Here is a 23198-nt window from a genome sequence, read left to right on the forward strand (position 1 = left end):
CAGGGGCATGTGGGAATTCCATCTGTCACGAAAAAAACTTCTCTCTCTGTAGTTTCAGAGGGGAACTGGGAAAATTGATCTCTTGATGCCTCAGTCCAGAGGCCTGCAGCCTTTCAGAAGTCTGTGAAACTGGTTTCCTGAACCTTCCTGGGTCTGATGTGAGGCTTGAGGAAATGGTGCTGCTGGTGCCCTGCAGCAAGGGGAGCACACCATGCACACAAAGTAGGCATTGGTGTGAAAGGCTGATGGGATACTCAGCAACCCCAAGCAAAGGGGAACTGCTGAAGGAAAATGGTGGGACCTCGTGGTGCTTAGCACTTTGACGGGGGGGTGTCACAGTGACTCTCCAAAGCAGACCCTGAAGATTTTGCCTCAAATGATTTGGTCACCAGCAGATTACGAAACAGAATGCTTGTGTGCCATTTCCCAGCCCCCTCCACCCCAGAGGTACAGATGTGCAGAATGGTTCTCCAGATATCCCTCCCTGCCCCTTTGCTAATTCTACTGAAAAGAACCAGAAAAACACAAATAAATTAATTAAGATTTATTTATAAAATTTTCCAATAGCCTCAGAAAATCAGGAAAAGAGTTTTCTCAAGTTACTTGAAAATAAGCCCAAGGAAAATGGTCCCAGGAGATTGCAATCTCTTGTCCAACAAAAAAAGAAGTTAGTATTCTCCTGTGCTCCAGGAAAGTGGCATCTTTTACCCACAGTGAAATAAGAATAGTCCCAGTCCCAGCAGAATCACTATAATCTAGGGTTTGAAACTAAGTGTGAATGTCTCTGGCCGTGGCTGACCTGCTGTGTCTCTGATGCAGCGTTCTACCTGGTTTCTTCCTCACTGTCCTGTGGACCTGGTGTGATAGTTTCTACCTGCATCATGTTGTGGTCCCCAATCTGAACCATTCGAGCATGTTGAATGATGAGGGGTGGGTTGCCTCTGGCCCCTGGCATCATGTTGTAGTGGCCTGATGGGAGATGAAGTGGTTGGAAAGGAAGGGGACCCATCTGAGCAGTGGGGTGACCAGCGGGGGGAGGTGGGTATGCGGCAGGAGGGACAGTCGAAGCAGGGGGGCACCACTGTTGGGGTAGTTGCTCCAGTGGCTGTGGCCGAGTTGCTGATGGAGGCAGCTGGGAAAGGGAGCCAAGGTGCAGGGCAGTTAAGTTCTGCAGTGTTTGGTACTGTTGCCGATGCAGCTGTAGTTTCCTTCTCTGCATCAGGTCCCACATGGCTTTCCTCTCATTGATCCTGCTGGTGGTAAAGGTGTTCTGCACTGTCCTGGAGAACCCAGGAGAGTTCTCATCCAAGGGCATCAGCCCGCCAAGTATGCTGGGGATCTGGCTCCGCTCCAGGGGGTTCTCCTTGGGTACAAAAGGGATGACTGAGTCGTGCTTGGATGGTTTCAGGATGGACTCCATCAGAGCAGTGTTTGTCTGAAACATACACAGGTTGCATGGGAAGTTCTTGGTCAGCAGAAGGATGATGAAAGCAGAGTTTTCCATAGCATCCTGGAAGCAAGTCATATGGCTGCGTCCGGCAATGAAGAAGTCCTCACAAAGTGTGGCACCGTTGGGAACCCCCATGTTCTCCAGCCGGTCCTTGACCCGATGGGCAACAATCTCATCTTCACTAGCATGCAGGACAACAAAAGTGAAGAACTTTCCGCCATCTGGCTCTGATGTGGGTGCTGGTTCTACACTTTGGAGAGGAGGTGGCCAGGCTGGAGAGGGGGATGAGTGGAGGGGAGGGGGATATGATGACTTGGAAGTTGCTCCCTGCAAAAGATAGGGAAGGGTTGAGGAGAAGGGATAGGTGGGAGGAGGAGGAAGGGAAGAGGCTGAAATGGAAGCAGATGCAGAGTTAGAAGGAATGCCTGCTGGAACAGAGGAATCCTCCATGGACTTGTGGGCAGGAGCAGTATCCAGTGTAGCTCCTGAGGCAGGAACACCTGTGGGTAATTTCTTTTCGTCTTGCTTTTTGTCTGTGTTTTCTCTTGGTGCCTGAGGTTCTGCTGCCACTGTGCTGGAAACATCACTATTTTTGACAGGTTGGCTTCCAGTACCCACTGTGGGCTGCTGCGTTTTGGGAATAGGGAGAGTTGGATGATGTGAACTGACCTGCAGAACCTTCTCTGGTCCAGGCACTTGGGTACCTGTGTCCGGCCTGGGAGGAGAGTTGGGTCTGCTGGCCCAGCTTGTTTCCTGCAGGCCATGGCTCGCTTGGTCCCCGTCAGGCTGCCCAGCACCGCTGGTGCTCCCTTGGCACAGCCGACTGGGCTGGAGGACACACTTGTGGGAAGAAGGCTGGGTGTGAAAAACAACTGTTGGTGACGCACTGATCTCAAAGTGACTGGGGAAGGAGGGACTCCCCAAGGAGCACAAGGTCCGTGGGCCTGAAAAGTCTGAGTTGCCTCCAATCTGCACGGGAGAACTTCTCACCGCGTAGTTTGGGCTGGCTGCCTGGGGAAGCCCTACACCCGCATCAGATCTCAGCGTCTGAAATTTGTCGCCTGGGCCGGTGCCAGTAGCAGAGCCATGTTTTTCCTGGTCCTCAGGTGGGGTGCTGTTCAGTGTCCCCTCCTGAGTTTCCTTGCTGGCACTGCAGGCTTTGGTGGCAGCCTGGCAGGCTTTGTCCATGGCTTCATGACTGCACAGTTTTTCCTCTGCCAGCACTGCGTAGATCTGTGCTAGAAGTGCCCTGGCATCTGCATCCAGCTGGGGAGGCTGCAAATCCTCCCCATCTTCCTGCACTCCTGCAGCACCCAGTTTGGTCTGCTGGACATACTGGGCTGCCCGGTTATCTCCCAAGGCAGCCAAACAAATTCTTGCATCCGTTTCTTGCCCCAGAGTAAGCAGGACCATGGCTTGCAGTAATTTGCTGCTGGGCCCAAATATCAAGTGCTTCAGTTTATATTTGAGGCTAAGGAGTTTATCTTGTGGGATCTGGGATAGAATATTAAAAATGTCCTTGAAGCTTGGCTGGAGCTCGGCGCTCTGTGCCATCTCATCAGCTGGTGGCCCAGATGACGGACTGAAGCTGCATGGATGGAAAAAGCATATTACAGTACTCAGAGCAAAGGTTCATTCCCTGGCGCTGCTCTGCGATGCCCTGCTCGTGCTTCACATACTGCATGAGTGACAGCTCATTGCTGCTCAGGGGCTTGTCCCGGACCTGGAGTATCTCGGTGCTGAGGAACCTGCGAGGAGAACACAGGATAAGGTTCAGGAACAGCGATGTGGGCAGCGGGGGGGACGCTCGCCAGGTGCTTGCAGAGCCCTCCCTCACAGCTCTCGAGTATTTTTGCATCTCTTCAGTGTTTGCAGGTCTGCTGGCGTTCCACACGTTACTCTAACACTGTCATTAAGCAAAGGGCGCGTTTTTTGCCTTCATTTCCCATTAATTACAACTGTTTTCAAATAATTGCTGAACTAATCACGTATGTATGTAGACGCAGGTGTCTTGTCTCCCGCAGGCAGCTGGTTGCAGGGGCCCGGCAGGCTTCTTGCGAGGGGCAGGAGGAATAAAGCACACCTGGAGGGAGCCCTCCGCACCCGTCCCGCCCCCGGGCAGGCTAGGGGCTGTCCCCCTGCGCCCCCCCAGCCCTGGCACTCACCGAGGCCGCTGGCGGGGCAGGGCTTACCCGGCTGCCGGAGTTGCCCTATTTAAAGGAGGCAGCGAGTGCCCAAAATAGCTCCCAGCCGGGAAAGTTCGTGATTTCAGGTTGCTTTTTTCTGTCTCATAAAATTCCTGCGATTGCCTCATCGGCCGGCGCAGGCCGGGCCCGAGGAAGCTGCCGGCCCCCCCGTGAAGGCTCCAGGCCGCCGCCGCGGCGGATGCGAGCGCAGGCGCTGGCAGCGGCGCCGTGGCCGTGGGCTGCGGCCCTTCCGCCCCCGCGCCCCGCCCGTCGCCCCCGGGGACCGCTCCGGCCCGGGCCCGGGCTGCCCTACCTGCGGCTGCTGCTCCGCGGACCCTGGGCCGGCGGCGGACCCGGGGCCGCACGAGGAAGCGGCGGGGCCCGGCGGGGCGGAGCTGACCGGGCCGCGGGGGAGCTGCCGCCTCCTGCCCAGGGCAGCCCCGGTACCGCGGGGCGCAGGCACGAGGCTCGGGGAAGGGGTCTCTCTGCTCTAAGACCGAGCCCAAACGTGGGACCTGCCGCCCGGCGCTTCAGATGCTTCCCCCCCGCCCCCGCCCCAAGCAGCTGCGGGAACGCACAAGCTGTCGGAGAGGTGACTTGTTAAATACGAGCTTCTCGCTCAGGCCCAGGGGAGAACAGGACACTGCAGGCTTAGAAACGCACAAGAAACTGGTATTTGAGCACAGGTCACACTTTATTCTGATGTCTGCTTGCCATTATTCAGCCTTAGCCCAGGGACCATGCTAGGACTTAAGTTACCACAATAAGTTACATTGGAAATTATTACAAAGCATTGTTTGCTGGGAAAACAGCCAGCACCTGTCACCCCTATTTTAATAATAGGATATCCCTTTACCACAGCAGAGTAACTCCTGGCAAAAGCCATCTCAAGTGGCTGCAAAGCATTTCACACATGGAGTTACTTACACACAAACAGATGATCCCTGAAGTCATTCACACGGCTAGAAAAAGTAATCCCACTGCAAGCTGGCTTGCTTAAAAGAAAGTCCCACTTTGCTAAGTGCTTCTCTATGAAAGAAAAAGTGTTTGACCAATCCGTAAAATATTTTGGAGAAGAACCTCTTGCCCCCAGCTGTTTCTGGTCTGCTGCAGGGCTGAGCTCAGCGGAAACACAACAGGCAGAAGGGAAGGCATGTCTGTAACACATTTTTAAACTTGTAGAAGGAGAGAAATGGTATCAAAGGTCAAGCGCATCATCCTCCCAAGATCTCTGCAGCTTGGATGAATTGAAAAAGAAAATTCAACATTAAAAATAAGTTGAGACCGCTTCTTCTCTCCCACAACTTGTCTCAGCAGGAATTAGCTATTCACACATGCAGCTAGGCTGACTTAAAAAGCTGAAGTACAGGTCCCCATCTTCCCTTTCAGTGCAGCAACATGATTTAAAAAAAATAGTAAATCAAGCTACAGAATCACCCCACCCTGGCTATCAAGCCTCCTTGCAAGCTGTATCTTACTGTGAACAGCCTGGGACAGCAAGAGTGCTAACAGTGCCACTCCTGTTCAACTGGCAGTTGGACACATAATTAAAAGACAAAGTGCTGTTCTAGCCAGGGAGCCTTGACCAGAAGAGCAGGAATTTTTCAGACGTCTTCCACTGGTGCATTCGTTTTTATTTCCTTTGCAGCCTCTGCAACGTCTGTGTCTTTCTTTGCCCTCTCTTCCAGCTTCTCTAGCACTTCACACCCTTCCCCCAGGGTCCTGTTTGCTCCCTTTGGTTCTTTGGGTGTTTTAGCCATCTCCTTTGATGATGTAGCCTCTTCCAACACAGATGATTTTATATCTGTCACCGTATCTTTCTTCTGCTTTCTGCTATCCTGTGACACTGTAGCTATTGCCCTGAAGGGACCCACAAGCCAGTTTAGAGGGGTGTTCTGAGTTACATACTCAAAAAGGTCATCTAGGGACCTCCGGGCCTTTGCCACACGGTCCTGGCTCTGGGTCAGGGTGGTGCTAGAGAGGTCCTGGAAAGATACAGCACTGGAAAAAGAACTATGGAGCTTGTGGATATTTTGAGTGGCCTGATTCACAGCTTCTTGGATGTTGCTGGGGAGGCCTTGGATGCTGGCCTTCAGATTCTCATAAACAGGTTGTAGCTGCTGGGTGATGATACGCAGCATAGCTAGAGTCCGTGACTCTACCTGCTGGGAAAGAGATACAGCTCAGTTACTAGAGCAGACGAGATATAAAACATCCACAAGAGGCCTGATTAAACATGCCCTCCTAGGGATACCTCTGGCTGGGAGGCAGTTTTAACTTGGTTTCCTTTGGGTTGGGTCAGGCTCCAGTCCACCCACAGCTGATGGAGCTTCTCCTGCCCATCCAGGAGCTTCTGGCCAACCTCCTGTTTCACAGATTCAATCTGATCGGGAAAAATGAGAGGAACAGCTGTATTGCAAGCACACACAATCAGAGAAGCACAAGCGCTTCCCTCCCAGGGAGGGATCCAAGATGACAGGCAGCTGGTACAGGATGGAGGGAGAGCTTCCATCTGGATAGTAGGGCAGGAAGACTACAAACAGAAGGAAAAAGAAAAAAAGCATGTTTGTACCAGTTTTAATGCCAGCTGTAGTCGTGAGAGAGTATCCTGGGTGCTTTGCTTAATGCACTGCAGTTTGTTCAGGGAGTGCTGGTAGGCTCGGTGGCGGACTTTGTTAGAGAGGGAACCCAGACGCACAAAGTAACTCTGTTGCTGTTTCTGCTCCTCCACAGAAGCCGTACAAAATCCCTCGACAGCGGTGGCCAGTTTACCTGGAGGAAACAAGAACAGAGATGCAGCTGTGCTCCACTCCCAGCTGTAAGGGAGGGGAAGAGGTAAGGTCACTCATTGAAAAACATAAGGCTGAAGCTTGCTGTGTAAACAGTAGAGGTTTGTAGTTGCTCAGGTATTAAAGGCAGGCTGGTCCCTGCTCAACGTGTTCTTTTCGGATAAACAGACTTGACAGATAGGTTGAAGTGTGCACCCACATATTTGCTTGTCTTGAGGCTTATGGGCAAGGGCCAGTTAGAAAATGCTTGATCTCTGTCCCATACCACGTGGCAAGCCAGTGTTGACAGACAGCCAACTTGGTGACAAATTCAGAGCTACCTGTCTACTTCAGAAGAGGAATCTTGCAGTGTCAGGTGCTCTAGTCATGTGGGAAAGGATTTGCATTTACAACTGCCAGCTAAGCATTTTCTCACCTAGTTCCTCCTCTGTCATTGGGAGGTAGTGATCCACCAGATCTTCTGATATACCCAGGACAGATCCCACACCACCTGCCACTGCTTGGCTCACTGCCTTGGCTTTGCTCATGCTGTTGGTCACCACTGAATTAGTCATCTCCACACTCTCTTGAATAGCTTCTCTGCTCTGCTCCAAGGCTGTATTTATTTTGCTAGTAATGGTGCCATATGCAGCATCCAGAGCTGCAGTGACTGTAGAAGTGACCATTGATTTAGTCTTCTCAACACCATCTTGAACAGCCCCTTTCGTTAGGTCCATTGCTTCAGTCACTGTGTTGGTCACAAGATCCTTTGCACCCTGGGCAGCCCCTACAGCAGCAGTAATAGTAGAAGCAACTGCAGACTTGGTCAGTCCAACACTGTCTTCCACAATGTGTTTACCGAGGTCCACTGCCTCTGTCACCTTGTCAGTCACGAGGTCCTTGGCACCCTGGGCAGCCTCTACAGCATTGACAATAGTAGAAGCAACTGCAGACTTGGTCAGTCCAACACTGTCCTCCACAATGTGTTTACCGAGGTCCACTGCCTCTGTCACCTTGTTAGTCATGAGCTCCTTGGCACCCTGGGCAGCCTCTACAGCATTGACAATAGTAGAAGCGACTGCAGACTTGGTCAGTCCAACGCTGTCCTCCACAATGTGTTTACCAAGGTCCACTGCCTCTGTCACCTTGTTAGTCACGAGGTCCTTGGCACCCTGGGCAGCCCCCACAGCACTGTTAACAGTGGAGGTGACCATTGACCTGGTCATCTTGACACTGTCCCCAACAACATTTTTAGTTAGGTCCACAGCTTCAGTCACTTTATCAGCCATTGCTTCTTTTGCCTCACAGGCAGCATCCATAGCAGATGTCACTTTGGTGGAAACCAGCTGCTTGGTGTCAGAGATTACCTACAACAGGCAGAAGCAGAGAAAAGTATTTCTTTCCCTGAAATAGATTTTGCCTCCCTAAAGTAGCTTTTACATATGATTAAGTTACATTTGCAGTCTTGTGAGAGAGCTGGGGAAGTCAGTACACCTATGTTTACATAGACATGTTCACTTCCACATGCTGAAGGCATCTCTCCAGCTTTCATCAGCTAGCAGTGCCTCCTCCAGCCCATACCAGGGACTGACCTGACAAAGCAGTGCTGCTGAAGTTTATTTCCGCATATTCTTCTGTACTTGTAACAATTCCATCAAGCAAGAGATCAAGTCATAGCTTCCCCAGGCTTTTACTTTACCTTATCTGCTGGCTGTTGAAGAAAAGGCAAGTTCTCTTCCAGCTGATCCAGTCCTTTACAGGCATATTCATTTACAAGTGCAACTAGAAAAGACAACAGGTACCAGTTTATTCTTCAGTTTAGAGAGGGGTTTTTGACCCTACAATAGCCAATTCAGAACGCACTCACGAAAGCAAGCCAAAGAAAATAATCACCATTTTGGGGTGAGGGGTCTTGTTAAAAAGTGAACAGACCCTACAATGTGACAGGTTCGAGTAGTCTCCATTTTGCTTCTCCAGTTTTCTAGCTGTTGGCAGTACGTCGCTCCACTGGAGCGCAATACTTGTCCCTGCAGGGCAGGGCAGGGCAGTTTGTTTAAAGGGTTGAAAAGTGTTGGGATGGGAGACTGAGCTACGTCCAAGACGGGCACTGCTGATACCAGTTGTGATGCTCATAACTTGGAGTGATACAGGAGAAAGCAGGGAGTTTTTTTTAGTGACTTAAAGCAACCACAGACAAACAGCCAGACTTTGTTTCTGCTCATAATGGTTTCATATCCATGAAATTCAGTAGGTTCATTGAGCAGCTGGGAGGTGCTGAGTGGAAGACTTGGTGCTAGTGCTATAGGAGATGGATATCACCCAACAGGCACATGAAACTCCCTCCACACCTATTCCTCTAGCATAGACAGGGTCACCCCAGCCTCCTCACTTACTTTGTGGCTCAAGTTGGTTCAGGATGGGCTGTGCCCCACCAACCACGCTACCTACTGCAACAGCAGCCACAGTCTCAGCCACATTGCAGACACCACTGAGGTAAGGATGGGTCTCCTTGGTATAGTTGTAGGCAGACGAGACCAGGTTAAATGCAGAGTTGAGCAAGGGCAAGCTGGTTACCCGATTGACAGCACTCTAAAACCCAAAAGAATAAGTGACATTAGGGGCCCAGCCTTAAGCTGCTGAGCGAATACAAGCCATGTGTCTATCCTGAAAGGTCCTAAGCCGGCACCCAGTCCATCTTCCTCATCCTTCTTAAACTCAGTTGAAGACTCACTCAAAGACTACTAGGACATCAGTGACAAGACAGGATTAAAAGTTCAGGCTCTGAGCTCACAAATTCTGAGTCAAACTGGGTTTCAGCACCAACCCCTGATGTGGAAATAGGACCTATAACAGCTCATGTTTCAGAATTATTTGCATTATTTGAGCCAGCCCTGAAGTTTTCTCTTAAGCAAAAAAGTTAGTTCTGTACTAACCAAGTTTAGATTTAACCACAGTTTCATATGGTTAATCTTTCTGTTACTCCCAGCCTGGTTTTGAGGCACTGGGAGTTAGTTTACCAGTGTATCTGTCATGAGGTAGTTTAACTGCTGCATGTTAGAGCAGTAGCTGCCCTGGCACCTACCGCTTGCTGCTGTTCCTCAGCCTTCAGCACATCTTTCTTTGTGCTCTTTTCTGATGCCATGCTGAATTCAACCGCAGCTGAAAGGAAAACCAAGAGTATAACAGCACAAGCACAACTTGATTTCCTCCAGTGGAATTCAAGTCCTAGCAAAACTGGTGAAAAATCAAAGGGCAACAAAGTTGGGATCCATCATTCCACATGTCCCGAGAACATTATTGTAGCAGCACTAATCTTTCTTGCAAGGGTGTGAAGACATTGGAAAGGCTGCATGATTTATGATGTGCAAGTATTTATGTAGGGCAACGACTGTACTCAGTCACCTCCCTCAATCCCTGAACAGCCAAATACATTAAGCTAAATCATCATCCTACTTATTTTGTTGCTGGTAACATTTGACTAGCTTCAGAGTTGCAGGTCGGAAGTGGGTGAGAACTATCTTATCTGTTATGCATTTTCTGTGCGGTGGGCTGATCCTGGCTGGAGACCAAGTGCCCACCACAGCCACTCACTCCATCACTCCCCTCCTCAGCTGGACAGGGGAGAGAAAATAGAATGAAAGGCTTCTGGGTCAAGATAAGGACAGGGAGAGATTATTCACCAATTACCATCACAGGCCAAACAGACTTGACTTGGGGAAAATTACATTTATTACCAGAGTAAGGCAATAAGAAACAAAACCAAATCTTAAACCACCTTCCCTCCCTTCTTCCCAGGCTTAACTTCACTCCCAATTTCTCCATCTGCTCCCCCTGGGCGGCACAGGGGGGACAGGGAATGGGGGCTGTGGCCAGTTCATCACACAGTCTCGACTGCTCCTCTCCTCCCTTCTCAGGAGGACCCCTCACACTCTTCCCCTGCTCCAGCCTGGGGTCTCTCCCACAGGAGACAGCACTCCACAAAATGCTCCAGCTTGGGTCCCTCAAACAGGGTGCAGTCCCTCAGGCACACACTGCTCCAGCATGGGTCCCCTGCAGGGTCACAAGTCCTGCCAGAAAATCTGCTCCAGCCAGGGCTCCCCACAGGGCTACAGGTCCTGCCAGGAGCCCCTGCTCTGGTGTGGGGTCCTCCAGGGGCTGCAGGTGGGTGTCTGCTCCACCGTGGACCTCCATGGGCTGAGGGGGACAGTCTGCCGGGGAACCTAGCTGGAGCACATCCATCATTCTGCACGGGCTGATGGGCTCAGCCTTGGCCAGCGGCACGTCCATCTTGGAGCCAGCTGGCGTTGGCTTCATCAGACATAGGAGAAGCGTTAGCAGCTTCTCACAGAAGCTACCCCTGCCCCCAAAACCTGGCCTTGCAAGGCCAGTACACTCTGCTACAGATACTTCTGTTCAGCTTCCCACTGCAGGGGCTCTTCGCTGGCCAGGGGGCACTTGAAGGGAAGACACACCCTGCAGAAGCAGGGCTCATGGTGGAATCCCTGAATGGTGTCTCACTCAGTCATGACAGATTACCGTCCTCCTAACAAGCCCTGCTGAAATGCAGCTGCAGCAGGTCTTGTTATGTCAGTACTATAAGTAATTGTTTAAATTTTCAAAATGTGGCAAGCTCAAACAGTTTAATAATGGAGTTTAAAACCAGAAATATTTATTTGGAAAAAAAACTGTCTGAAATTGCGTAATACCCTTTCAGGGGGAAAAGCCCTCAGATTTCCCCCACTTCTTTTGAAGTAGGGATGGGTTTTACAGTGGCTTAGTTTTCCTCTTTGGCGGGTGGGTGGGGTCAGGGGCAAGACTGTCAGGACTTCAGCTCCCCTCCAGAAAGGTGTCAGGGCCAGAGACTGAAACAGCAATAAGCATACTTTACTTTCTTGAAAACCTTCAGTGTTCATAGCCCCTTTCCTCTGGAATATCCTTTGCAAAGGACATTAAGATCGAGTCATTTTAGACTTCTCCTCCTATACCTGTGTTCATAGTGGGTGACTTATCGGCTTCCCCACCACCACTGCCAACTCCACAGTCTCACAGCTCTGGGAAGGATAAGGAAATCCTTTGAAGTTTTTCTAGAAGAGTGAGCCAGGTTTCTCAGCTGCAGCATTCTGATGGCTACCTTGCCACTTGCAGTCCCATCCTACTGAGCAGCTAGGCAGGAAACCTCTCCTCACTTCCTGTGAAACCAAGTCTCAGAAGTATTTTCATTACATAATGGGATTCAAAAGGTTCAAGTATAAGAATTGGGCAATATCTTGAACATGTATTGGCTTCCCCAGCATAGACCTAGGTTGGTATCTGGACACCCCAGTGTCATGCGATAAATCCAGGATTACTTCTGAGCCTTAGTCAGGCACAGCAGGGATTTCAGCATTTTGCTCTTCAGTGCAGCATCTGCTTTTCTTTCTTTTGCCAGTTAATTCCTATTCTTAGAATTGCTGTGGCATTTTCCAATGGAAAACACCCCAAACCAAAATTCCTTACAAACTAGATTCCCAGGCCAAGCACTGCTCCAGGCACACTGGTGGACTCTACCCAAGAAAAAAAAAAGAAAACCTTGCCATCTGATTTGTGACAGAGACTATTGTCTTGTTTCTTGTGTTCTTTGACTTGTGCAAGGTTTTTATTTTGCTGTGGAAACAGGAACAGAGAGTGGGGGAAGAAGTAGCGAAACAAGCATTTGTTAGCCCTGGAGTGACTATGGCTAGAGCTAAGGGAGACATCTCAGGAGGTAGCTTGGCAGGATGTCAAGTATTGCTGCATTAATCATGTAATTAGTCAGCATTTCAGTGAGATCCAAGCAAGGCAGAGATGTGGAGTGCTAAATATCTACAGCAGAAGTTGTCAAAGAAGTTAGGACATCCAGCCTCTCAAGTGAGGAGCCCAGAGCCAGCACTCTTCTGAGAGCCACCCTGCCCAGGGGCTGCCTAATTAACAGCACAGCAAAAATACAGCTTGAACTTTATCCGTCTTGGGAGAGCTCCTAAAGAAGTGCTCCAAACAAAAGCAGGGTTTGAACATAAGGCCTCAGTCCCAAAGTCCACAGCATTTGTTCAGTTAGTGGTTATTCTTCTTGCTGTGCTTTAGGGCAAGTTTACGGTTTATTTGAAGCCAAATAGGCTGAACCAGTCTGCAGCCCTGTCACAGGGCAAAGCACAGCTATTTCAACACCATTACAAACAACCCCTTGGCTCAGTTATTTTACTTCTAGACAGGTGGGAAAAACCTCAAACTGCAGAGTGTCTTACTGGCCTTGCTGTCAGGGTTAGCACAGAGACACTGCAGCAAAAAAACCAACAAAAATACTCTAGCTGCTGGCATAAGTCAGGAGTAACTTCTTCACTGATGTAAGAACCAGTACAAGGTTAGAATCAACCTCTGAAGCATTAGGAGCCCATCTTAATTTTGGATGCAACTGTGTCAGTGACAATCCTTGCAGCACAATCATGTTAGGACATGATTTGCTCTTCTCTGTGTAGGAGGAATTGGAGTATGTTGCAATGCCAGTATTTGTGGCACTGGCAAATCTTCATGAGCCCACAGCATGGTTTTATTTTCTCTTTCCCCTGCAAAAGTGCTGAGCAGACCTTGATTTGCTTCAGAGATTGCAGGAAAGCACACTGCGTAGCAATGCTGGGTCAGTTTCAAAATCTTTTGGAGAAAGGCACAGCTTCAGGCCAGGTTAGTTGCAAGTGGGAGTCCCAGCAGGCAGAGCCCACGCGTGGAAACCACCAGGCAGAAGAGCAAGAACAGCATTACAGTTTGCTTTGTATGAAAACAATGATCAGATGATTTCATACCATTGCAACATCAGAAATACTAAGTCACTGCTGGAGAGAGTTCTTGAAACAGGTAGTTTCAGAAAGATGAAACTCTTCAGTGCACATTTCTAGCATGGCACAATAACACAACTGCTGATTATTGCCCAATCTGGCACAAGTCTGAACTCAGTGAAACAGCCAGGGCATCGGCCCCAGAACTGTCAAGCTGTTACCTGTTCTCCCTGCCTCAGTCAGCCTGTCACAGCCAGCACAGCATGCTAGCCTGATAGAGCTGTACTCGCCTGCTGGGGTAAAACACCTCCCTTGATTTCCATCACTGACAACAACCATAAAGCTAATTCTTTAACTTGCGTAATGTTTTAATTTTTCCTGTGGGAATAAACTTTGCTCCATGAAGATGGCCCACTTATATGTTGTCCTGCAGACACAGAGGTAGGATCTTGGTGTTCAGGAAGCTTTTCTCCCTTCTAAATGCGTTTTACCTCGGGAAGGCAGATGGAGCCATAGCTAGGATGCCTGGTTCAATAGCCTAACTAGCAATTCCTTAATGACCATTTAGGAAAACAAAGCTAAATTTAGTGCTTTAGATAGAAGCAGGGAGGGCCAATCACAGCAGAGGCATTAATTTGTGGTTGAAGCAGTTATTTACATTCTTTTCAAGATTTGCCACCGATACCCCAGTTACCATGAACTGTCAGCAGGACTGGGTCACTGGGTGCCTGCTGCAGCGGGGAATGGCACTGCCCATCACCCAGGGAGTCGCTTGCAAGTGCTCCGAGGGCAGAGTTAGCTTTAGGAGGAGGATCTGATGGCTTTCAGCTTGGACCTTAAGACACTACTTTCAAAATTGCTGGCAGAGGTGCCCATCTAACCTTTCTGGAGAAGCCATCAGCATTAGGTAATCTCAAAGACTAAAGCCACTTTTGCAGGTGGAGGCAGGTTTCCCCCCCCTCCCCACTTCCAAAGGAAGTTAAGCACCACAGCCAATGGCTGTTACCAGCTCAGTAATTCCTTGGGACAGTGAGTGTATAAACTATCCAAACTACTGGAATTTGGAGATTTTAGGAAAGAGGGGAAGGAGTTTAATTAAAACAGCTTCTCATCTTTCTAGTACTTTCCATTCACCAGTTTTTCCACGAGGACAGACTTCTTTTCAGCCAGAAGCTGCAACAAGCATGCCGCTTGCTCTTTGGCGTATATTTTATCTGGAAGTTTCAGCAGAACAAGCTTCAGTAATTTAAGTCCTTCACAGCCATGCACAGTTTCAGGTAGTCATGACCACATTTAAGAACCCTGCCAGTCTTGAGAAACACAAAGCCAGTTTACCAAGTACTGCTGCCAGCAAGCTAGCAAAGCTGTGCGTGGCTGCAGCCTCCAACCCTACAGACACGGTGCTCTTGAGCAAGCAAGAGGTTACCTGGTCGCTCAGGCCACCCCCCTTGGTTAACACTATTATCATGCCCACACCAAACGGTCATGTGAAATAGCTACAGGCAGGTCTGGCAGCGCTGTCAACAGGAAGGGGATGCCCAGCTGATCCACCTGCCTCCCAAAGTACATACCGCTTCCCCTGGCATCAGCACACGTCAGCGGTGGGGTCTGGGGTACATGGCACACACTGTCCCTGCACAGCTGCGTGGAGAGCCACCTCCTATGGACCCCCCTGCCCAGCTTTGATCTTCAGCAGACAACAAGCAGAAAAGAGCTTTCAGACACATGCTCAGTCACAGATCAGAGACCCATGGTGTTACCAAGATGTCATCTCAGGGCTAGGAATAAGCCTTTAGGGAAGGATTTGAAGCCTTTCAATTCTTCCCCAAGGCCCAGCAGATGCAGCAAGACATAAATTTTGGCTTCAAAAAGCCAAGAGACCCCCCATCCACAGATGGGGATAGCAGCAGTGCCATAGCACTGAGCTTTCCCTGGAGCTGGAGAAGCCCTAGGGGCACAGCTGGGGGAACACAGCCCCTCAGGAGGTAGGTTTGAGCCTTAGAGCTCCCTAGAGCAGGAGCCAAGGGCTTTAAGGATGGAGCCCACCCTCCACCCACCATCCCTGGGAGGGCTGCAAGGAGCCACCTGAGCCAAGAGGCTACCAGGCCCACCCAGGAAGCAAGGGGCCACCCTGGGGAGTCCCCTCCTGGCCCCAATCCCACATCAGCTCCACATCGCTCCCCACCAGCCCTACCTTACCTGCCTCCTCTGCTCCCCAGCGCTGACAGGACAGGCAATGCTGGGCCTCGCCCTGCTTAAATACCTGCAGGGCCTGATGGGCAGCTAGGGGAGCCAATCGGGACACCGCGAGTGCTGGCCTGGCCAGTGGGGAGCAGGCGGGAGGGGTGTGGGGTGAGGGAGGCAGGTGAGGGCCTGTGGGGCGCTGATGGCGGTGGGGTGGCAGTGCTGCTGTCTGCCCCCCCCGGGGGGCCAGGCCTGCCGGGGTCTCTCGGGGACCCTATCCCTCCAGCGCCTTGGCCCTGGGGCTGGGCCATGGGGTGCATTGCCCCGCAGCTGCCGTGGGCAGGGACATGACCCCCAGCATGGTGGGGTGCGGGGGGGGACAGGCCCTGGAGGTCTGTGGGGATCTGCAGCTGTGAAATGGGCTCAGCCCATCAGCCTGCAGGCATTTGCATGCCCGTCCCTTCCTTCAGCTAAATCTCAGGGCTGGAAGGTCCTGCTTGCCACCATGGTGACCCAAAGGCGCTGCCTTGCTTCAGGGAGCTGGGGAGGCCTGGCCAGAGAGCGAGCCAGCCGTTCCCCCGAGTGCTGCAGCAAAGGCGCAGGGGGCCTGTGCTGCCGGCGACACGGCTTCCAGCGTGGGCCTTGCCTGTCGTCTGCAGCGGCATGTGAAACGCGTCAGCCCGGGTTTAGCCGTAGCACTGGAGCGGTGTGGAAGGAGGGTGCTGGGGCAGGGGGTCTGTCCCCCAGGTGGGCACGTGCAGGGCCAGCTGCTGCTCGGCTTCTTCCAAAGAGCGGCTGCGTGAGCAGCGAGTGGCACGGTAGGAAAGTCTGTGCGTGGGTGCTGGGGCTCAGCGCGCCAACTGCTGCAGGGCTGCTCCTGGCTTGGCAGCGCCGATGTTGTCATGAAGTTCCAGAGAAGCAGGACGTGGGGTCTGTGATGTGAAAACATCACTAAGCTGTGATGTTTTCTTGGCAAATCTCTCTACCCCACAGCATGGTTGCTGTAACTACTCAATGAGTAAGACATGCTCTCCCGCTCGCAGCCCTTGCCTGGCTACAGCAAATATGCGATGGTGAAACATGCTGCTTCTCAAGTTTGCTGTGATTTTCAAGATAGGAGTTGCCTTTTATTTTTATGCTTGCAGAGGGCCCAGCAGTGCAGGACTGAGCCTGGGTGGGGGAAGTTTTGGCTTTTTAATAGCAATAAGAAACAATGACAATTGTAGTTAATGCTTTGCTTTTCCATCTGTGCTTCTTCACCTTCAGATCTCAAAACCTGGTTTGAAACCATCAATTAAGCTTCCTGTTGTCTGTTTTCAAGATCAGTGGGGGAGGAAACTGAGGCACAGGTAAGAATTATCTGAAGTCTTCTAAAGCTATTAAACTGATTGAGTCACCTTGTTTTTGGCCGGTGAACACAGGAGACCGTGGGTCTTATTTCTGTATTGCCCACAGTAAGCTGGGAAGGCACGGGGAGCAGGAGGTTGTCGATGGTTTTCGAAAATGTGCCGTTAAGCTGGCAAAAATGTAGACAATTATCACTTCTGAGCTTTGAGGTTAGAAGGAATCCCCCTCCTTACTTGAGTCAGACTTATCATGGAGTCCTTGGCGGAGGAGACCTCTGGAGTTCAGGTATTCCAACCTGCCGCTTGAGACAGGTATATTAGCAGTGCCAGGTCAGGCCAGCCGTGGGCTTTCTCTAGCTGAGTCTTGAGAAGTCTCAGGGATGGAGATCTTGCACAGCCTCTCTGGGTACTGGATCCAGTATTGTATGACACTCGTAGTGAAGAAGCAGATCCTAATGTCCACTCTGAACTTGCCCAGCTACAAATTGTGGCTTTTGCCTCTTCCCTCAGTGTGCCTGCACTGCTGCAAAGATTTTTTGGTGCGTTTTGTCTGTGTGATGTAAACTTCATATTCGAGCATCACCTGGGAACCTTTTGTCTAACAAATTCCCTGGCAGTGTGTAATCTCTCCTTTGATCTCATTCCCTTCACAGGCTAAAGTGCAGTTTTGAAGTCTTCAGTGACTTCATCAAAGCTGATTAGTGGGTGTCACATGGTGGATTTTACAGGTTGTGATGTGTGTAGGGGTGAGAATGGATGTTCTTGTCTGTCCCCTGAAGATCTGATGAAATTATTTTTTATTGCAGGAACCAGGAATCAAGAAACTAGTCCTGTGCTTTTCTGAATGGTGGTATGTATATGGACAGCGGCTACATCCTCAAGTAGTGTCAATAATGCAAATTGTCAGTTAGTTTGTGGGTGTGAAGTGCCCAAGTAGGCCAGTTGCACTGGTGATGGTGAAAGTCTCATAGGTTGTATTTCATCACCTAAATGGGTGAAACAGCACTATCCACACGGTACACCTTCATGTGGCTTGTAATGTGGCACAGATGAATGTGAGCAAAGTGGCAAGTGGTTTGCATGGGATAACTGGTAATTATAATTTCCAAGAGGGTGTTTGATATCTAAAGTGTGGCTTTAGATACTAGGTCAAAATACCAATGTTTGGAGCTCCTACCCAGGGGTAGACCTGCCTGCAATGTCACAATACTGAAAATCTGGAGATTGCAATTTCAGAGCAAAGGTTTGCATGATCATTTCTGTGATTCTTCTTAATGTATAAACGCTGCATACTTAAAGCTGAGATAAAATCGGTTCTAAGAAGGTTGGTGGGTGTGAGAAGGGTGTAGGAGGAAGCAGAGAAATATGTTTGGGAAAGAGAAAGGGAGTTGTGTTGGCTGGAGTGAAGGAGCCCTGTGGCACTGGGCAGCACTTCCCACAAAAGGCAGCATCACATCAGGAACTGCAGCCTTTGTGCAAATGCTGCATTGTCAAGAGATGGGGCAGAATTCTTCTGGTGATCCCCAGGTATAACCCCCATCTCCTGTGCCAGGTGGCAGCCAGGAAGCCCCACTCAGCTCTGCAGCCCTGCTGCTAGCTTACAGCTCTTGTTCCAGCTATGTGCTGGGGTCTGCATGTGGATGAGGCCTCTCCAGCTGCATGCTTCTCAGTGGTCCCAATCCTTTTTGGATTTCTGTTGAGCAGAAAGCATGCAGGTATGTGGAGGATTTGGAGGATCAGTCCCTTCCACTGTCAGGCACAGCTCCTTTCCCTGCTCTGCGGTGAGTCAGAGCTCAACATTGTCCCTTTGGGGACCAGAGGCCACATGTGACACTGAAGCACCCCATCTGCAAGTGTTCATCTGCTGCAACAGGAAACAGTTGATCTTCGCATTTACTCCATTAGTAACCTGCTGTGATCCCATGGTCACCTTCCCTGGGGCAGACACAGGCATGAGAAGAGATGATTCAAGGGTGAGGCATGGGTTGCTTTTATTTCTGTTCCTTGGTTAAGTCAAGCAAAGCCCTTGGGCTTCCAGTAAGCTGCCTGAGATGCTCTGGACTGCTGAGCTCAGGCATGCCTGCCTCCTTTAGGAGCTGCAGCGCAGCATTTCTGGAGCTCACTGAGGGGACACATCAGCCTGTGAGCTTTGCGTTTCATTGCTGTGCAAAGTCCACAAGATGTTTGCTGACAGCCCCATCTCTCTCCACTGCACGCAGACTCTGCTTTCTCATGTTCCAGTCTTCATCTCCTCCACCGTTTCCCCTTGCTGGGAGTGAGCAATCCTTGGAGTAGCAGTGGCAGAAATAGTTTCAGCTGGTCACATCAACTCAAAGAACTCTTTCGCCCTCATGCTCGAGCTTCCTGTCAGCCACACCAGTAGTTGGTGCTCATCACGGCAGTCTTGTCCAAGGCCACAGTCTAAAGGAACGTTGAGTGTCCTTGGGCTGGTCCCACAGCACTGGGTGTCAGAACCAGAGCAGAGTGATGGAGGCAGGGCCATGGCAGAAGACGACTCCTTGCTGGATCCTGTCCTATGCTACCGACCTGTGAGTCACCCGTCTTTGCATGACAATTTCCAAAGGCAGCAGCCTTCAAAGTGCTATGGCCTTCTGAAAACCAAAAGCTTCAGACCAGCTCTTGTCTCCCAACCAACAACCCTGGTCTCTCCAAGTCTTCAAAGCGCTTTCCTAGTTCAGGGCATGCCGCAGCTCTCTGCTGCCCTCACCCCGCATCAGCAGAAACAGAACTTGCCTGTCTCCTGCTGCCTGGCTGCCCATCTCACCTTAAGGTTTTCCCAGCTCCTGCTTCCCTTCCAGCAGCTTAAGGGCAGGTGGCAGCAGCTCAGGCAGGTTCCTGCTCTGAGCCCCAGCCGGCTTTGCCCTCACTGCAGGGCACAGCCTGATGGCTTCTTGGCTGCTCTCCCAGTCTTCCAGTTCACCTTTCTGCTGCTTTTCAGGCTGCAAAATGGTTTTCTACACACCCATCTGCTCCTCCCTCTATGCTGCACTCTTGCCTCGTGCCTTAGGTAGAGGTAGGGTGTGTTAATATAATGCTGGTTGTTTTTTAATAGATGAGCAAGTGAATGTCATCTGGGCCTGCTAAGTGTCCTCTCCACTTCAGGCCGTTGCCAAGGCCCCTTCTCTGGCTTCCCCAGTAATCAGGAACACAGGCTTTCCATTGCACTCCCCAGCCTTGGAGTTTGGCTAGCTTTACCCCAGTTATTTTGGAAATTGTGGGAGCATGAAGGAAGGCAACGTTTGTCCTGAACTCCAGCATCATCTCTTTCATTTTGGTCTTCTGTGAAGTGGTGAAGATCTCGTACAGGACAACTGAGTGCAAAATAAATAGTATGCTTTAAAAGTATTTGCTTAACCTGTTGTTGGTATCTGTTGCGCAGACAGTGGTTTTGCCAAGGGCAGATATGTTTTTCCCTAGGGAAATCTGAAGAATCACAGAGCCTCTCTGCTGAAGCAGCAGAGAGAAACTGCTTCTTGTTCAGCTTCCACCACAAAAGAGCCTTGCATGGAGGGAGAGTAAAATGAAATCTGCCAAGTTCCTGTTGCTGGATGCAGCATAACTGCATCATCCCAATGCATGTGGAAACTTGAACATACCTGCTGAGACCACTTGTCCTTACCTATGGGCCCTACTGTTCAACGTAGGGGAAAGTCTCTTGCTGTGGTGGTGCATGTGACATGACTGAATCATCACTAGTCCTGTGAACATGTGCAAAGAATACATATTTGCACACATAAAAGCGTAAATGTAAGCACCAGTAAGGAAGGCCAGAAAAAAAATGAGTAAAAGCAGTATGTTCTAGCTATGTTGATTTTCTCTGACCAGCTGTCCTGGTTCAGGGAGTCCTGGCTCTCAGAGCACTTCCTGCAGCTCAGGAGGTTAAGCCATACAATGCATCATGTGCTAGAAGGGAAACATAGTACAAACCCCAGGACAGAGATGGCAGAATTCAGTTAAGGCCTCAAATGCTAAAAGGAAGAACATTCAGCGAAGTGATGGAAGTTCATGGATGCTGAGCAGTAGAAAGTTAAGGCTTTGAATGGGAACATGAGGACTCTGTGTCCCCAGCTCAGATAGTTTTGCTTTGGGACCCATGTTTTCCTGCACTGGTTTCCACATCTAAGCACTGATTTCCAAGCTCCATAAAAATCAAACTATTTTAGAAAAGGTGGAAGACAGAATTAAGTTATTTGCCCATCAGTTTGTGAGGACATTCAACTCTTAGTGATGGGAGGCCAATAAACAGCTAGCTGGGTAAAAGGTCAGTTCTTGGCCTTTTTTTCTGCCTGTGTCAGGTAGAATAGTCTCTTTCCCTTCCCTGGTCTTGCTTGTGTCCTTCATGATTCGCAAGGGATCCCCTCTGTAGCTGCATGTAGCTAATCCTCTATAGCTGCATCTTCTCTATAGCTGGGATGACCTCAGAGCCACAGCAAGTTTCTTGGACAGAGCAGATGTGGCCTCTTGGGCTGGTGAGTGTGGAGGGGAGCCAGGGGGATTAGCTGGAGGAGAAGTCAAAGGTGCACGTCCCTGAGCCTCGCCAGCCTTCTGCAAGCTAAGCAGCTTGCTGTTACCATGAGTCTTTTAAACATTTAGGGTGTTTGTACCTCTGGTGATGCTTCTTGTGGTTTTATGGGACCAGACCCCCTTCTATTTTTCCCTGGAAAGTGCTGTAAAGGCATTGTCAGGGATGGATAGTGAGTCATAGTAACTGTAACGGGAAGACTGCGCTGCCTACCCAAGGATAAATTTGGCCCCTTTGGAACTGATAAGACCAGCTATCAGTTCTTCATCCAATACTTGTTTTAATTACATTTATCAGCTGGTAGTTCTTATGTGTGTGCCTGGACTTTTGTTTCTCCTAAAACATTATGCCAAAACTTCACTTTGAACAGTATTTCCATGGGCTGGGAGACTGTTCGAATTTTGTCTTGCTAACTGCATCATTTTGCAAATGAATTCAACAATGCTTTAAGTTTTCATAAACTGAACTGGATATCCCCGCTGGCAGGAGAACTGAGATATTGTTTCTTCACAGCGTGGGGCATTTACCAGACAGCAGAACAGTGTTTTCAATCAGAATTGTAACTCCAAAGAAAAGAAATGCTTGAAACAATCTGAAAGGGAGGAAACTAAAACTCATCAGCCTCTTAGATAACTGCAACATAACCAAGTCAGGGTTTTTTTCCTGGTAGTCTGAGGAAACCTGAAGCTCCCAGGGCTTTATCTCACTGACACCAAGCTCTCTGTAAGCTACTTGGGCAATGTTTTTTGTTTTAATAGAAGAGAGGACCTTAAAAGGAGAGCATACGTAATTTAACCTCTAGTGAAATCAATGTTCCACTGCTAGAATTATCTAGAATTGAGCCTTATTTCGAGTGATTTGTAGACCCAACCGAACAGTGTGTAGGGTGCAGCACAGTTTTTTCAGTGTGTGGATTCACTGAATGAGTAAAACTTCCTCTAGAAAGTGGGCTTCTTATTTCCTGACTGAGAGTTCTAGGGACGCTACTAGTCATATGCAGCAACTGGCCGGAGCCTGTTCCTTGAACAGGCCGTGTCTTACAGTCAGGCTGCCTTCCCCATGCTGTGATGGGAAGTGCTGAGGGCAGAAGGATGTACGTGTGTGTATAATTCTTAAATGGACGTGAGATGGGACCCAAATGGGACATAAGGTAGGGTCAAATGCAAGGCAACAAGGTGCTGTCACAAACACATTTAGCATCTGAGCATGTGTGACATGAATGGCTGACTGTTCAGATAGATAACCCTTGTTTGTCAGCTTAATGGGACATGGAGTAATCAAGGCAAGAAGGCTCAGGTCTGCGTCTTAAAGTGGCTTTTTTGACCTTCTTCTGGCACTTCTATAGAGGTGTAAGTGATGCTGAAATGGTCCGCAATAGTCTGAAACGGTAAAATCTGTCGTTAAACTGTCCTGCATCTGGAAGTTGTGGGGGATGTGGGTTCTCAGCTCCTCTGGCAATGGGACTGGCACGGGTGATGGAATACGGATCCAGGTATGCTGTTAAATGGCACTAATTTGAGCTTGAGGCTGGGAGATCCAAACCTGAGACATGTTAGACGTCTGCCCTGTCCTTATAAGAGTGAAAATGGTTTTTCCAACGCTCAAGCCTTTCCCCCTGCTCCCTGCCAGGTCTGTAACATCTGCAAAGCCTCTCAGCCTGTAGGAAGGGTTTGCTGCTGTGCTCGGTCAAGGTTAAGACTCTAGTACACCTAAAAGGGGGAAAAATTACTTTTTTTTTTTGCAAGGCAAAGCCTTTGGATCTGGGAGGAAATGAAGCCTGACTGCTGCAGGTCGCAGGTCAGCTTCAAGGCTTTAGTGCCCTGACACATGCCTAACCTTTGGTACTAACCTCATCTCGGCCAGCGACTTCTGACCGGTGATCTGTGGCTCAACTGGGGGATCCCCAACAGACCCCAAGGAAGGAGGGGAATAAGGC

General features: G+C 49.9%; 3 protein-coding genes across 3 annotated transcripts in view; 1 reads left to right on the forward strand and 2 right to left on the reverse strand.

The window, feature by feature from the left end:
- Positions 1-23198, forward strand: part of UHRF1 (ubiquitin like with PHD and ring finger domains 1) — a 42682-nt gene that overhangs the window by 4858 nt on the left and 14626 nt on the right. The window contains exons 2-4 of the mRNA XM_080382531.1: positions 6370-6471; positions 16640-16722; positions 17526-17569. Coding sequence (XP_080238657.1) covers positions 17564-17569 — 6 coding nt within the window. The 5' untranslated portion in view covers positions 6370-6471; positions 16640-16722; positions 17526-17563. The remainder of the gene's footprint in view (positions 1-6369; positions 6472-16639; positions 16723-17525; positions 17570-23198) is intronic.
- On the reverse strand, positions 530-3573 carry TICAM1 (TIR domain containing adaptor molecule 1). Its single transcript, XM_080382533.1, has one exon. It carries the CDS (start codon positions 3002-3004, stop codon positions 824-826), a length of 2181 nt encoding a protein of 726 aa, XP_080238659.1. The 5' UTR covers positions 3005-3573; the 3' UTR covers positions 530-823.
- Positions 3092-16630, reverse strand: LOC308061911 (perilipin-3-like). Its single transcript, XM_080382583.1, has 9 exons — positions 14761-16630; positions 9487-9563; positions 8798-8993; positions 8104-8186; positions 6841-7771; positions 6209-6408; positions 5891-6019; positions 4564-5801; positions 3092-3198 (listed from the first exon to the last, which is right to left on the reverse strand). The coding sequence occupies exons 2-8, from the start codon at positions 9544-9546 to the stop codon at positions 5241-5243; spliced, it is 2160 nt and encodes a 719-aa protein (XP_080238709.1). The 5' UTR covers positions 9547-9563; positions 14761-16630; the 3' UTR covers positions 3092-3198; positions 4564-5240.

Source organism: Falco punctatus (genome assembly GCF_963210335.1).
Source record: "Falco punctatus genome assembly, chromosome: 4".
Classification (NCBI taxonomy): domain Eukaryota; kingdom Metazoa; phylum Chordata; class Aves; order Falconiformes; family Falconidae; genus Falco; species Falco punctatus.